This window comes from Lemur catta, chromosome 25 (genome assembly GCF_020740605.2).
Source record: "Lemur catta isolate mLemCat1 chromosome 25, mLemCat1.pri, whole genome shotgun sequence".
NCBI lineage: Eukaryota > Metazoa > Chordata > Mammalia > Primates > Lemuridae > Lemur > Lemur catta.
Window position 1 is genome coordinate 10,168,615 of NC_059152.1, and position 15,344 is coordinate 10,183,958.

The window sequence follows — 15,344 nt, forward strand, 5'->3', positions numbered from 1 at the left end:
GTGGCGCTGGGCCTCGGGTTGGGCCGCCCGGAGGAGCGGGCTGCGGATCACCTGCAGCTGCGGGGAGCCGGCGAGCTCCTCCCCGCTCGCCCGCCCGCCCCCGCTCCCCACCCCCACCGCGGCACTAACCCCGGCTCCGCGGGCTCCGCGCACTCGCTCGGAGGAGCCTGGGCCGGGCGCACCGCCGGCTGCGGGCAGCGATCGCGGCTGGGCTGCGGGGCCCGGGCCGCCCTCCTCCCTCCCGGTGCGGCGCAGGGAGGCCCCGCGCCTCCTCCTCCTCCTCCTCCTCCTCCGCTCTGCGGGCGGGGACCGCCCGGCGCCCGGCACCCGGCAGCGCGGCCCCTCCCGCCCCCGGCTCCCGGGAGCAGCAGCAGCAGCAGCAGCAGCGCGCGGGGCCACCGCCGCCGCCGCCGGGCTCCGCGGGGCTCCGGAGCCGGCCCCGGCGACAAGGCGCGGAGCCATGGCCGATGGGGGCGAGGGCGAGGACGAGATCCAGTTCCTGCGGACTGTAAGCGCCGCGCGTCGCGCGTTCTCCCGGGGGAAGGGGACGCCGGGGCCGCTAGTAGCGGGGTCCGGGCAGAGTGACAGCGGGGACGCGCGGGCGGGGCGCGGGCTGCCCGCTGGGGCTGCGGGAGGAGCCGGCAGCACCAAGTGCGTGCAGGTGTGCGTGCTGGGGCCGGGGGCCAGGGGGGCGCGTGTCTGTGCGCGCGCGCGGAAAGCCAGGCGCTGGAGCGCGGCGAGCCGGCGACAGGAGCCCGGCTCGGTCCCGGGGCATCGGGGACCCGCGCCCCGGCGCTGCGGGGGCCGGGGAGGAAGGGGACGGCCGGTCCGGCCCGCCCTGTGTCACGGCTTGGGGCTCCCGGGCGCCCGGGAGAAGGGTGCAGCGCCGGGTGGCCGGTGGGGCACGGGGGAGGCGACGACTCGGGCTGTCGCTGGGAACGCCGCCGCCGCCGCCGCCGCCGCCGCCGCGCGGTTTCTCGGGCCGGACCCGCGCGCTGTCACGGAGCAAAGACGTGGATGCGCTTACTCCGCGTAGCGCGCGCCGCAGCTGGCCGGGGGCGGCCGCGCTGGTGCAGGACGCTGCCCGGAGATGTCCCCCAAGTCGCCTCCGCGGTCCCCGTGGTGCCATCCGTGGTGGTGCTGCGGCCGCTTGCAGCGTGTGCAAGGCATGGGCAGCGAGTGTGTGCGCGCGCTGCGGGGGCACATCGCGGACGTGGCGTTCTCCAAACGCTGGCTTAGGGACCGCCAAGCGCAGCAAAGTGTGTGTGTGCGTGTGTGCACGGGCAGGTGGATGCCCGGAATCTCCACGCTGGGTGGCAGGCAGGGAAAAGGTTGGCTCCATACGAATACAATATTTTCTTCCTAAGTACCTCTTGGCACGGCTCCCTCCTCCCTCTGATTTGTTCGCACACTGCAGATACTTCCCAGGCTGAGGCAGGGCTGCCCTGGAAGCCGGGACTCGAGAGCCTCTCCACGAAAGAAAATGCCCGAACTTCGTGTTAAGAATAACCTAGTTAGCATCCTGCCCGTCGTTCCTTCTCCTCCGCCTCTGTCCTGCTTCCCCGAAGGATAGTCCCCGGCAGGATTCCCCAGACTTCCCCAACCTAAGACTGCAGCTCCTGTGGCTACTTCTTTCCTCAGCAGTGAACAAGATGCCACTTTCCAGTTGCAATGACCCCTGCAATCCTGGAAAATCCTAGGGATGGCTGCATTTTGAAATATTAACCAGACAGTAACTTTTAGGTGTGAAAATACTCTGGATGATGTATTTGGGGACTGAACAAGTGCAAACAGTAAACGTGTACAGGGACGTTGTAAACCACTGGGTATTTCCTCCTTTGCTCTTCTTTTTTTTTTTTTTTTTCTCTTCTTCCTCTTCTTTTTTCTTCTGCTTTTTCTTTCTTTCTTTTTTTTTTTTGAGGGGGGAGGGCAGTCATGTGGGCATGAAAGGGGGTGGAAGGAAGCTTTGGAAAGGATAATAAAATCCAGAGTCTGCATCAGATAGTGAATGATCTAACCGTATAGCAGCAGGTTATGCACTATTGCATATACCATTTCAGATACTCCTGGTACAAGCACTAATACCTTGCTCACGGGGAATCTCTTAAGCCTGCTAGTAATACAGTTTTTTATTTTTTTAGTGGAAAATTGTCTGTAAGATTTTTAAAAAGTAATTAAAGCCACATTAGATTTTTCTCAAAACTGAGGCATCTTTTATTCGGGTGGATAAAATATGTAGTCGCAATGTAATTTTCGATTCAATTTTAATCAAACCCCATGGGGTTAAAATTAGCTAGGAAATTTTGGTAGGCTTCATGCACTCAAGGGCTTCCTGCAGGCTTAACTGTTAAGCTGAGCTCATGGAGGTGGTGTTATCAGAATGCTTAATGGGGACCCAGGGAATGTGCTTGCTGATGGGGTTTTGCACATATAAAGTAATGTTTACCCGGTGCCCCTCGACAGCTGCCTGTCAGCTGCAGCAACACCTTTGATAAGTGGGTCCTGGGTGGAGATCTGGCAGTCCTAGGCTGGGATTTTTCTTTTAATAAAACATCCATAGGTGGTTGTGCTGATGATAAATGACCTTGAAGGAGGTAGCAGAGAGGAGTAGGGGAATGTTTTTCTGGTGTAGCGTTAACATCTGAAAGGCAACAATTCCTTTTCCTCCACATTTTACAATTTTCATATGGAAATTCTCAAATCCTTTACTAGCTTCTCTATGACGCTTCATCCTTTCTTTCCATTTTTTTCTCTTAACCTCATAATGTTGGTGGTTCCGAAATGTTAATAGGGTTAATAATGGAGAGAATATATTTCCTACATTGACTTTACCTCTTTTTTCCTGGGGCATTTATTTTTCGGTTGTATGCAATCTTGTCAACAGGAATTAATTCTTCTTTTTTAAAGCACATAGCCCAAGGAGTATTAGGAATCTGAACATCTTGATAAAATGGTTGAAATAGAAGACTTCTTGATAGTGATGAGTGAAGCTGTTGTTCTTAGAAAAAGAAAATCAAACAGCCATTAAGACGCTGTAATTGTGAAGTTGACCAGATGTTTCATGTGTTCTGATTAGGACATCCTAATTATCATCTTGAGCAGATCGTTGTCTGTTGGATTTGTATTCAGCACTCCAGCACATGGAGGCATCTTTCTGTCCACTGAAAGCTTTTTTTCTTTTCTTTTTCTAGAACAGGTCTGAGATCACTGTTAAGGGAAGTGGAGGTGAAATCTTTAATGGACTGTAATCCACGAGTTATGTCTGCTGCTGTAAATAAATTCTTCATTTGTGGAAAGGTTTTGTCACCATTCAGCCTGTTCCAGTCCCTCTCTGATCTCTTTCCCATTATGCTCTTGCTCGTGAGGCTACTAACATCCTTCCAGATGGTTATGTAGATGCATGATCATCTGCTTTAATTCAGTGGCTCCCCCATCAGTTGGAAATATGCCCAGTCTGACCTGTTTTTCTTTGAAAGAGATGGAAAATATGTTTGTGGAAACGCTGGTTGTGCCAGGACACTTATTTTATGGTGGAAGAATCCTGTCACAAAGTAAGCCTTCAGCTCTTAATGGATTTGTCCATTGTCATATCCAAATATATCCACGACTTGGAATGTATGGCTTATTTTATTTTAAAAATGTTATTAACTGACCAACGTAGCAATGAATTGTAATTTGATATCTAAAGATACGGATCTTTTTAGTTACATTCCTCTTTTTTTCCCCCAAGCAATTTTATAGAAAGCATTCCCCTGACTTCAGGAAAACCATGATGTGATATGACCTTGGTCAAGGGTTGATTTTTCTGAGGACTTTGCCCTTCTTTCATTTGTGAAAGCACAGCTGAGTTACTCTTGGGGCATACTGTGTCCTTTAGTTTTGTGTTTACACATAGATTGAGATTTAAAACTTAGTCCTGGCTGCAACAATTATCCTGGTAGGAATGCTTAGAGCCTCCCTCCAATCTTCCTTTGCAGAGTGAACTATTTCACTGTAGAGTTCTTCTCAGTACTTACCATCTTGCACCGGGATGACAAGAAGCTTCTTAGAAACTGGTTAGCAGTTAATAGTGTTAATTGTGAAGTCTAGATGCCAATGTACAATGGTGAATAGGTTGGGTGGGAGTGTTTAGCCCTGGTTTGTAGAGATCCTGGAAGGTTAATGGTATGAAGTCAGGGCTCAGCGGGGCAGAACCAGCAGTAAAAGTCAAATCTTAGGCTAATAATGTTCTTTCCAGGAGAGGAAGGCTGCTTTATCCACTGCTGAAGTTATGTGTTAGATTGACAGCAAACAGGACACCCAAGCAGTTTTCTCAGCTGTAGGAATGGCACAGAGCACAAATGAAAAGACTGAGCGAGCAGCAGAAATTTGCTCTTTTTGCTCCCTTGGTAATGAACCCATGAGGGGCTTTAGATAGATATGCACTATGGTTTTTTCTCAAGGAACTGATGGAGAGCCCACCCAGGCTCACATCTTCAGATTTATTTATTTTTTTACTCAGAAACTGGTGTGTACATATTGGCAGGAAGGGCAGGATCTACAACACTTAGGGTACTAATTTATTTGACATTCAATCTTATTTGCACTTTGGCTTTGGATAAGTGTTTTTATCACGGCTGAATTACCCGAGACAGGATTCCAACAGCACGGGTGACTGTGACTCCCCCTGTGTCGATAGCCTTTGGGGGAAAGGGATAGACGATGAAGCACATATTTGTCTCCTGAAACTCTGACGTTATGGGAATTTTATTCAGAAAACCATTGTTGAAGACCTTCTGTGTACATGGCATGATTTTAGGTGTTAAGGCAGCATTCAACATAAATAGGGGAGTGGTTTGCAACTATAATTGCAAAGAAGAGATTTAGAGCATGGGACAGTTAGAAAAGAAAAACACATACATATACTCTAAAACATTGGAGAAGGAAAACATTTACCCAGTCCACCCCTCTCTGGTTTTGCAGATGAGGAAACTAAAGCTCAGAGAGGCAAAAGGACTTGGCCCAGTGCCACAGTCTAAGTTAGTGGCATAGGGTGACACAGAGTGCATGAAAATCTCTGAAGAATTGCCAGAAAGATAGTTTATCAGCACATCATTCTTTAGAGAGATTTAAACCTACTTATCTCATTCATTTTATCCTCATCTTGAGCTTCATAGGATTCCCTGTCGAAACCTGTCCTCTTGTCCTTCCAGCCACTGAAAAAGAGATTTTTCCCTCCTTTCTAAATTTACAATCCTTCATATGGCGGATCCTGGTCCAGGGTGGGAATCCATCCTTTTTTTTGTTGTTGTTGTTTGTTTTTTGAGACAGGGTCTCACTCTCTTGCCCAGGCTGGAGTGCAGTGGCATCATCATAGCTCACAGCAACCTCAAACTCCTGGGCTGGAGCCATCCTCCTGCCTCAGCCTTCAGATTAGCTGGCACTGTAGGCGCGCATCATGATGCCTGGCTAATTTTTTCTGTTTTTTTTTCAGAGACGGGGTCTTTCTCTTGCTCAGGCTGGTTTTGAACTCCTGGGTTCAAGCGAATCCCTTGCCTCAGCCTCCCAGAGTGCCTGCCCACCCCACCTGCCTTTTTTTTTTTTTCTTTTTTGGTCTCACTTTCCACTTATTCCTTCTGGTTTATCTTGAAGCATGCTAATTTCTCCATCTTACAATTTCTTTGGTTGTCCCTGATGCCTTATTTAGCTGCTCAGCTCCTCTTACTGCTTGTCTCCACCTCTCCTTGTAATTATCCAGCTTCTCTTCCTTCTCTGAACCACTTTCCTGGGCGATATCAGTAACCTCCTCCTTGCCAAATTTCAGTGTGCCTCTCCCTCCCTATTCCCTTAGACCCCTTCTCAAACTCTGTTAACCCGACCCTCCTTTTTGAAAGCTACTCTGTTTGGCTTTGGAGACATGGCACCTTCTGGGTAATTTTTTGCATTGCTGATCATGCTTTTTCGGGGTGCATTTTATTCCTTGTACTCCAGGTCTGTGGTTCTCCCAGATGACTCTGTCCTGTTTCCTGTTTGGTGTCTTTTGCCTTCATGTGCTTATCTATGTCACAAAATCTGGGATCTTTTGAATAATAGAGTTTGAAAAGCCTTAACAATGACTTCATCCAGCTCCAAGAGCCAGAAAGATGAAAGGAACTCTCCCAAAGCCGTTCTTTCCCCTGGGAGGAACCTACTGCAGATCTGACAGCCCTGGGTCCTCATTTCCAGCTGCCTGTAGAAGCCTCTGTTCAGACTTCCCTCCTGCCTCTCAGGCTCTGGACACGACAGCCTGAGCTCATGGTGTATTTTGGTTCCCTGAGTGACTCTCCTTCCTCCTGGCTCTGTTGATTGATCGGTGCCCCCCTATTTCTGGCTTAGGCTTAGAAACACCAGTGTGATCCCAACCTGCCAAAGACTGGAGTCTGAGGCCTGAATCCACCAGTACGTAGCTTCATGGAGGGAATCTTAAAGATGACATGGTAGAGCTTTTTTTTTTTTTTTTGAGACAGTCTTGCTCTGTCACCCCAGTTAGAGTGCAGTGGCGTCATCATAGCTCACTGCAGCCTCAAACTCCTGGGCTCAACCGATCCTCCTGCCTCAGCCTCCTAAGTAGCTGGGACTACAGGTACACACCACCACGCCCAGCTAATTGTTTCTATTTTTAGTAGAGACTGGTCTCATTCTTGCTCAGGCTGGTCTCGAACTCCAGAGCTCAAGCGATCCTCCTGCCTGGGCTTGCTTCCCAGAGTGCTAGGATTATAGGTGTGAGCCACCACACCCGGCTATGTGATACAACTTTTTGTGAAAACCTGTTACGGTGCCTGGCTCAGGGGAGGTGCTCAATGTATTCATTTAATTCTGTTTTCTCTCCTTGTAGCTAATTTGTCATCATATCCCATTGTGTTTCCCTTTGCAATCTAGCTCAGATTTAGGTGTCTCTCATACCCCTTTTCCTTCTTGTTCATATGCCAGTACTTGTTCCGACCTTCGTCATCATCCCTCCCCCAACTAATTGGCAACCCACCCAGAATCCTCCTGCCATTTTAATCCTCCCAAAACCCTTGTGTTCACCCGTCACTTCTCAGTTCCTGTCCTGTCACATCCAGTTCTCCTGCTCTACTTGGCTTAGACCTTTTATAATCTGCCCTTTGATAGCTTGCTTAGGTTCTCCATCCTACATGGAACTTTCTTGGATCACTCCAACCAATTCTGATCTTACCTTTCTCTGACCATCTCTTGAGCTCCCCAGGCAGTTCCACACATTTTATCCCTTGTGTATACAGTCCCTGATTCTTTGTGGGAGCGTTAGGACCCTATTGGAGACATTTGTTTTCCATGACGCTTAGCACCAGGGCAGGTTTGAGAGACATGTTATGGCAAGTTAAAGGTCGGGACAAGAGAAAAGATCCCTCCCAGCCCTCCAATCAAATGGGACGATCACTTGGACGTATCCAAATGCAGAGGAAGCGATCTGTTATGAAGGAAGTAGGCGAAGATAGTGCGGGCCGGAGAGTGGAATGAGAGCCCTTCCAGAGGCAGAGGAGGAGGAGGGTCGGTGAGTCCCATTCTGAGATGAGGACAGAGGAGTTGTGTGTGTGTGTGGGGGGACGTGGTGACGCCTGCTGCTTTGGGAGGCCGCAGTGGCTCCTGGACCAATGGGAGAGGACACCCGGTCCCAGGCTTGTGGGGGAAAGCAGAGAGAGGGAAGTTGCAGTCATTGAAGCGAGGAAACTAAGGACAGTGAATTAGTGATTGATTGAATCTAAGTAATTGGGGCTGCCCCAAAGAAATACTAGGTTCGAGTCAGAATTCCTGTGTCAAGCGAGCAGCTCCTAGATGGGGAGGTGACTTCTGGGGGCATTGCTGGAATGTCCAGTGGAGCAGTTTCATTCCTTACTTTCATCTTTTCAATCATGGGAAGAACATTGGGATCGCGACCCTGCTGGTGAGTGGTTGTGTGACCCGAGGGTTGGTGGGGCCACATCAAGATCCTTTCGGGAGAGGTGAAATGAGATCTTAGTTGTCTCCAATGGGCTCTCTGAGGTCGTTTCATGTTGTTGTGTTCATAGTCCTGGGGTCAGCCAGACTCGAACCATTCAGGAGGATGCTCATAACAAAATCTTGCCCTTGGACTGGAAATAGATGCTTTGACTGATCCTGGGATCCCTGGAAATCCTCATCCTGGGGGGTCACAGAGTCAGTAGCTAAACTCCTAGTGATCTTGTTAGCACATCCTCTGTTCTGTGTTAGCTGTGAAGTGTTTCTCTGGCTTCCTGTTATACCTTCTCCCTGGGTGGTGAAGAAGTGACCCATGTTTCCGGAGTTTCCTTAAATGTTCCAGTTGGCCTCAAAGCACAGAAGGAAGATGTATTTCCTGGTTCTCTGGCCCATTAAAAGGTCTGTGGTGATACTGGTGCAATGAAATGGAAATCCAAGGCTTTCCCTATTAGTAACTTGGGAGTGTTCAGAGGACTTGCACCTAATTGCCCTCGTGCTTGTTACCCAAGCAGAGCTCCCCTAGAGTAGGGGACCGAGGGAGCCGGAGCCACTGACACGTGAGTCTAGGGGAGACCTCCGCTGGACTGGGCCCAGGAACCTACCCTCCACCACCTGATGATTAGTGTCTGCCAATTTACCAGATGGAAGCCTTAAATCCAACTGGGGAGCCAAGTCAGGTGCAAGGCAAAGTGAGTGGAACAGCAGAAAGTGCTGTAGGAGCTCAGAGGCTGGCGAGGCCTTGCTGGGTCTGAGAAGGGTTGAGGCAGGAGTGAGCACGTACTTGTTCACTGGGACACATGGTTCCCAGTGTGCTGGGGAAACCTGCATGTAATCGGGGAGTTAGGGACACAGGCTCATACGTCTCATCACTGTGGCGGAAAGAACAACTTGATGTGGCCAAATGACTTTTTCTGTTATGGCAAGCACTTTTTTTTCCCCTTTAAAAATTCTGAGATTTGAAAAAAGTTTTTGCACATTTGTCACACTTCTAATTGTCTGTTTCCTTCTGAATTTAGAATCTGATTCATAATGTACATGTGAACCCACAAATTTCGCTCATTTAATACATAACCAAAGATATACAAGAAAAAGATACATTTTGAGAGGATCAAGAAAGAAAAACCAAAAGGCAAAAGTGCAAGAAGAATCAAACCCTTAGTCTTGAGTAAATTGGGATATTGTTAAAATGAATGCTAAACATCACACTGAGTTTGTAGCCACGAAAGTTGGATTCTCTTATTTTTCATAGCAGCTTTCTAGTTATCAAAATAAAAGGAATTAGGATTTAAATTCTTTTGGATTTTACTGGAGTCTGTGTTTATTTTGTATTCAAAGAAACTTTTCGTGACGAAAGTGTGGTCATACACACACGTGCACGAATGGGTGAAGCATAGTTGTCTGGATTTCTTTTTACCAAATTTCGACTTTGAAGTGAAATTCAGTTAAATTAGTTCATGAGTAATGGTCAATTATTGGTGTCTGTTGCTGCTTCACTTCCAGTGCTTTGGGTTTTTTTTGTCTGTGTTGTTTATTTTTTGTTTGAAAGGGGTGAGCTGTGGGGCTCATGAGTGAGGTGCTTGTGAGAGATGCCATTTTGATAGTGTCAGGGCTGGAGACAAACTTTCACCCTCTTCAATGTCCAGGGAAAATGGCATCCACGTGTCTCTTCGAGGTTGTCTGAGGCATGCTTAGGGCACACTTGAACAGTCCCAGAGGCTGACAGAGTTCCTCAGCTCTCAAACACCGTGTCAACCCTGAGAGGTGACCCTCTCCCTGGTGTGAAGCTGGGTCAGGAGAACAGGGCTGTTTTGCATAGTGACCTACCTGCTGTTGTTGGGGACTCTATTTCTTGTGGGTTCACTGACAAGTACTGTCTAGTAGGTCTGCCTGAACATCTCATGTGTATTTTCTTGTGAAATCCTTGCAAAATCCCCCAGAGGTAGGTACAAAGAAGTTAAGTCAGTAGCCCAGAATTTTCAGATACAAATGGTAGAGCTCTGGTTCCACGGCGTGACAGGCTGGCTCTAGAAGCCACCTCAATCTTGCAGACCATACAGGGCCCCTTTATGCTGGAGATGAACGTATTTTAAAACAAGAGGCGAACTTTGATGCCCTGCTTCTCCCTTCAGGAAGGTGCTTTGTAATATTGAATGTGAATTTCTGATGCTACCAGTGCCTCCCAGGATATCTGCCACATCATAGGCTGTGTTTAATGTTTGTGGAGTTGAACTGAACTGATTCTCTAACACGACATTTTAGATAATAAATACGGAATAGGGCAGTTGTATGCAATCTTTACTAGGTTACCTTAATGCAGGTGTAGGGCTGGGGTAGCTCCTTTGTTTTGCAGCATTATACCAGGTGAGTAGGAGGTACCATGCAGGTAGAAGACATAGTTCCCATAGACTTGAGATGTCAACACAGAGGAACCTTATACACATCAACTTATGATCCTGTGGGGATTGTGCTCTATGTAAATTCAAGGGTCCAAAAGGTGAAGAGGTGACGAACGTGCTGTGATACGGGCTCTGACAGTCCCCTCCGCAAGGTGCAATAAACAGTGGTAAAAGCAGAGCTTCCATTTCACGTGAAATGTGAAAGCAACATGAAAGGAAGAATCTAGAATGTAGAGCAACACATAAGGAAGGAATGAAAGTTGCAATACAATGCCACATTGATCTCTGCAAGTGCTCCAAAGTGCATGTTGAGGAGTTTCTGAAAATTTTGATTCATTTTAATTTTGGAACAGCTGACATTTGGGGCAGTGGGTTAAGGGATGAAAACACAAAATCCCTTTTTTAAAAAAACAAAAACAAAAACCACTATTTCCAAGAACTGTACTTCAGGGGCACATAACAGTTACGAGCCTATAGGGAAGAACACGGTATTTTTCTTCCTTTTGGGAAAGAACAACCTATTGAAGGATGATTGAGGCATTTAAAAAATGTAGCAGAAACACACACATAATACACACACACACATGCATGCACACACAGAGAGGATTCAATCCCTAGTGCCCTTTACCTCTCTTACCTTATTTTCTGGGCTGTCCCCTCAGTCCCCTTTAGTCCTGGACGCATCTGTCACGACGTGTCTCCAAGGCCAGTGCTCACAGCTGGGAGTTGTGATCAGCTTACACCCCCTGGCTTGTTGTAAGTTCAGCACAATGTCAGGAGCACATTTCTTCTGGAATCCCAGACGTGAAAAGCCACGATGCAATGTTTTTGATTGATGACTGTCAGAGAAGCTTAAAGAGTTCAGTTTCACTGCCATCCTCTTGGTGACAGTCAAGGGACCGTCATCTCCCGAAGATGGGGTGTCACTATTAAGTGTAGACGTCTTGCTCCTGCACGAAGAACCGCAGCGCGTGGGAAAGCCTGCAGAGGTGGCCCAGCCTGAGTCCTGCTCGCACAGAAGAGGATGCAAAAACTGGGGAAGGAGAAGACGGCATTGTGATCTCGGCCCTTCCTGCCGCTTCGCCTGGTCTCTTCATTTCATTCATTCTGAAATATTTGCTGATTGCCTGCTATATGGGACTCACATCTATGCTTGTGCCTGCCCTTAGAGAGTTTATTCTACCTCTGTGGGTGGGGTGGGAAGCAAGGAAAAAGCAAACGTCCTGCCACTGAGTGGACACAGGAGTCAGACAACTGTTGGGGAAAGGATGTCGAGGAGGGAGGGGTCTGTGTCCCAGGAGTAGGATTTTCCCAGGCTTCCTGGAGGAGGCGGCTTTACAGCCGCACAATTTTCAGACCAAAAAGGAACATCAGGGATCGTGGTCCAACCTCATGATTTTATAGTGAGGGCAGATGGAAGGACACTCATTTGGGCTACTGGTTTATTCAGCTCAGACAGGGTAGCTGCAATTCATTTGCTTCCTGGAACAATCCATTTAGTCCCTAAAGCGGTTAATTGCATTTATACAGATCAAGAAACTGAGTTGCAGAGAGGTGAAGTGATTTGTTTAAGGGCAATTAATGGAGTAAGTAGTGCTGCTGGTGAGCCCAGTGTCTTTCAGATGCCAAAGCCCTTCTCTCTGCTTCCTCCTCTCCTTCCTTCCTTCCACAGTCCGGAAAAACTGAATTGGATGATAAAGAGCAGTTTGTGGCCATCCTGTCTGTATCACACTCATCCATGTAGGTTATCTCTGCTTTTCATTGGTCTTTGAGCTATTTTCCAGCTCTGTTAAGTTGTAGAAAACTGATCATGATGATTCCTGAACCTTTGATTCCCGCTTCTAGAAAATACAACTTGTGTCTGGTGGGACGCACCTCCCTGTAGCTGCTGAGCAGTTTTGGGCTTACCCGGCAAATGCATCTTGGCATTCCTGGTGGGCTCATAGAGTCACGTGTTCTTTGGTGTCTCCTTTGGACCTGCTGTGATAACACACTGGCTCTGTAATGAAGGAATTCCATAAAATCTTGGCCATGTGTTCATTTTGTATTAATATTTGTTTAAGCGTCCTATTTTACTTTAAAAAATGATCTTTAACATCACTACTATGCCTCTGAAAGTGAAGCTGGGTGGGGTTTAGCGGCATGTGGGTGGTGGGGCTGGGACATCGGGACAGACCAGAAGGGGAATGTGAGTCGAGGCAGTGTCTTTGCTGTTCTCTGTCCCCAGCGCCAGGAGAATTTCCCACTCTCTGCCCTGCGCTAAGCCCAGGGGGCTCCTGCTCTGGGCGGATGCTGGGAACACTGTTTCCTCCATCTGTAGCCTCAGATCGGGGGTGGGGGTGGGGGTGGGGGGTGGGGGTTGCTGAGCACCGATTCCTGCTGTCGCTGCTCCGGAGAAGTCCCATCCGCTGTCAGATCCTGTCACACTCCCAGCCCACCTCTTGGCAAGTGATGCTTTCATCACACTCTTCCTCTTCCTTGGCAGGACCCTGGTGGAAACAGGCAGAAAACACATGGGTACACGTTAGGGACAGGGATGACGTGTGAGTATGAGCTGTCGTAATCCTGGAAGGGTTGGGGAGTCTTGAGACCAGGGTCGGGGATTGGCACTTAATTCGTAAGGTAAGAGGGGCATTTGGAGTTACTCCTTTTTTGATTTTTTCCTCTCAAGAGAAGGAAATGGGTCAGAGCTGTCCGTGAGGAAGATTAACTTGGCAGCAATTTATAAGATAAATTGGGATAGAGATCAGAACGAGACTGGAACTAAGAAGCGTATCAGGGGACAGTCACTTGGAGCAAGATCATTCGGGCCTAAATTTGGGCAGTAGTTGAGAAAACGCAAATGAGCAGGCAGGCTTAAGGGACACCATGGAGGGAGGGTTTATGGGATTGGCAACTGATTAGGTGTAAGGAGAGGAAAAAGACACAGGTGAGTTTAGGAGGCTCAAAGAAATGTGGTGGTGTTCATTTGGAAATCAGGAGGAAGGGCAGGGTGTAGGGGGAGGCAATGAGATTTGTGTTGGACAAATTTATTTGGAGGTATATTATGCACTGAATTGTGTCCCCCTAAAAAGATACGTTGACATCCTTACTGCCAGGCCCTCAGATTATGACCTTATTTGGAAATAGGGTCTTGACGGAAGTAATCAAGTTAGAGAGAGGTCATTAAGGTGGCCCCTGGTCCCATGTGACTGCTGTCCAGATACACACGGATGGAAGATGACATGAAGACACGCAGGAAGAACACCTGTGGCGTCTGGAGATCTACCTGGACCAGAGTTTCCTTCCCACCCTCAGAAGGAACCAACCCTGCCTTGAGCTCAGACTTCTGGCCTGCAGAACCGTGAGGTGACACTTTCCTGTTGCTGAAGCCACCCAGTCTGACGCTTTGCGGTGGCAGCCCTAGGACGCTGATTCACGGTGCAAAGCTGCAGGTGTGGAGGATGGGCCTAGAGTGGCAGATTGGACACCGCGGATGTGACAGCAAAACCACGAAAATGGACGAGATGATTTGGAGAAGGAGCACGGAGAGAGCTCGGCAGGAAAGGCTGGGAGGAAGGCGATCGAGGCGACCTCTGACGGGCCCATCAGAAATGCACCAGAGGTCTCTAGCAGGAAGTGGGAAGGAGACACCAGACTGCAGGAGGCCCAGAAGGGAGAGGGTGGCAGTCCACAGAGGCACATGACATAGCTGATCTTTGCACCCCATGTGCTGATGAAGAGGGAGAGAGAGGAGGTGGAAGCTTGAGAGGAAAGGAAGGGTAAAAGAAAGTTATGGATTCTTTCCTTTTTTGTTGTCATGGCAGAGACATAATCTAAGGTTGCAGGGGCGGAGGGGGGATGATGTAGCCAGGTCCTGGGTCCAGGATGGGATAAAGACCCCCACCCCACACACGCCACCAGCATTGGGCACATACCTGAGCTAATGCATCCCCTTGTTTGCAGATACCTGCTTACTTATTCCTTTACCTAATTTGAGAGCACACGCTATTTTCATTCGACTTCAGTTTAGCTTTGCATCATTTCATTTTCTGCTGGGGACCTTTTGATAAGTAATTACAATTAGAGCTCTCTAAAGCTTCATTGGTTCTGAGCTGGGTGTGTTTTGTTTGGATGTTGTGAGGTGCTGGTGATTAAATAATCCAGCTAGGCTTGAAGCAAGCATATCTCATTAGGATGAGTGGGAGAAGTTCATATTGCTGGTGGCTTTTTTTTTTTTTTTTTTGCATAGCTGCTGATTCAAAGAGACTACAGGGCTTATATAGACAATTACAAACAATTTTTAGCAACTGGTCAACCTGGAAATAAATTGGAGTGATTTTCTGAAATCACTCCAGGGAAAAATGTTGAAATATCTTAGGAAACAGAATAATTCTGCTGATAGAGACTACCCTTGGTTTTCCTGCTATGAAAAATAGCTGGCTCAAAAAATTTCAGTACTTTTTCAGGAAATTAGCAAATTATATTTTCAGAGTTTTTTCCCCCCACATTTTTGTGTAATTGGCACTATACTGTACATACAATTTGTAGTTTGTAAAGCACTGTTTTTAAAAAATTCTGAACAGGATGTCTATATAGCATTTAAGTGTGTAAATTCTACATTTATCTCATACTTAAAGCCAGTGATTTAAAAGTAAAAGCTTTCAGTAGATATATGCACTTAATGACAAAACATGTATCTTAATCTCTTTAGTGCTCTGAATCAATGCCTACACTTTCTTAAAAGGAATATGTCTTTGAGATGATGATTATTATAGGATTTGCTCAAAACTAGCCAAACCACACGCTTACCGTGCATCAAATACATGATTAAGACAAAAGTACGTCACCCTTTGCCCCAATCAAATTAAATACAGTACATCTTACCTTACTTAAATAATAGATGTAAATATGTAATGCATATAAGTATATGCCAAATGTCAATCAAGGTTATATATTCTCTAGCTTCTTAAAAACTCTCTTCAGCCACTAATG

The 15,344-nt window shown here is 47.6% G+C and overlaps 1 protein-coding gene across 5 annotated transcripts in view; it reads left to right on the forward strand.

Annotated features, from left to right (window-relative positions):
- The first annotated feature begins 410 nt into the window (after positions 1-410).
- The window catches only part of RYR2 (ryanodine receptor 2), a 596,087-nt gene continuing 581,153 nt past the window's right edge, over positions 411-15,344 (forward strand). For 3 of the 5 annotated variants that reach the window (XM_045537276.1, XM_045537277.1, XM_045537278.1), the window contains exon 1: positions 419-508. In XM_045537276.1, the coding sequence (XP_045393232.1) occupies positions 461-508 (48 nt within the window). In that variant the 5' untranslated portion in view covers positions 419-460. Of the gene's footprint in view, positions 509-15,344 lie in introns of all 5 variants that reach the window. The other 2 variants (XM_045537281.1, XM_045537279.1) reach the window with 1 other exon arrangement.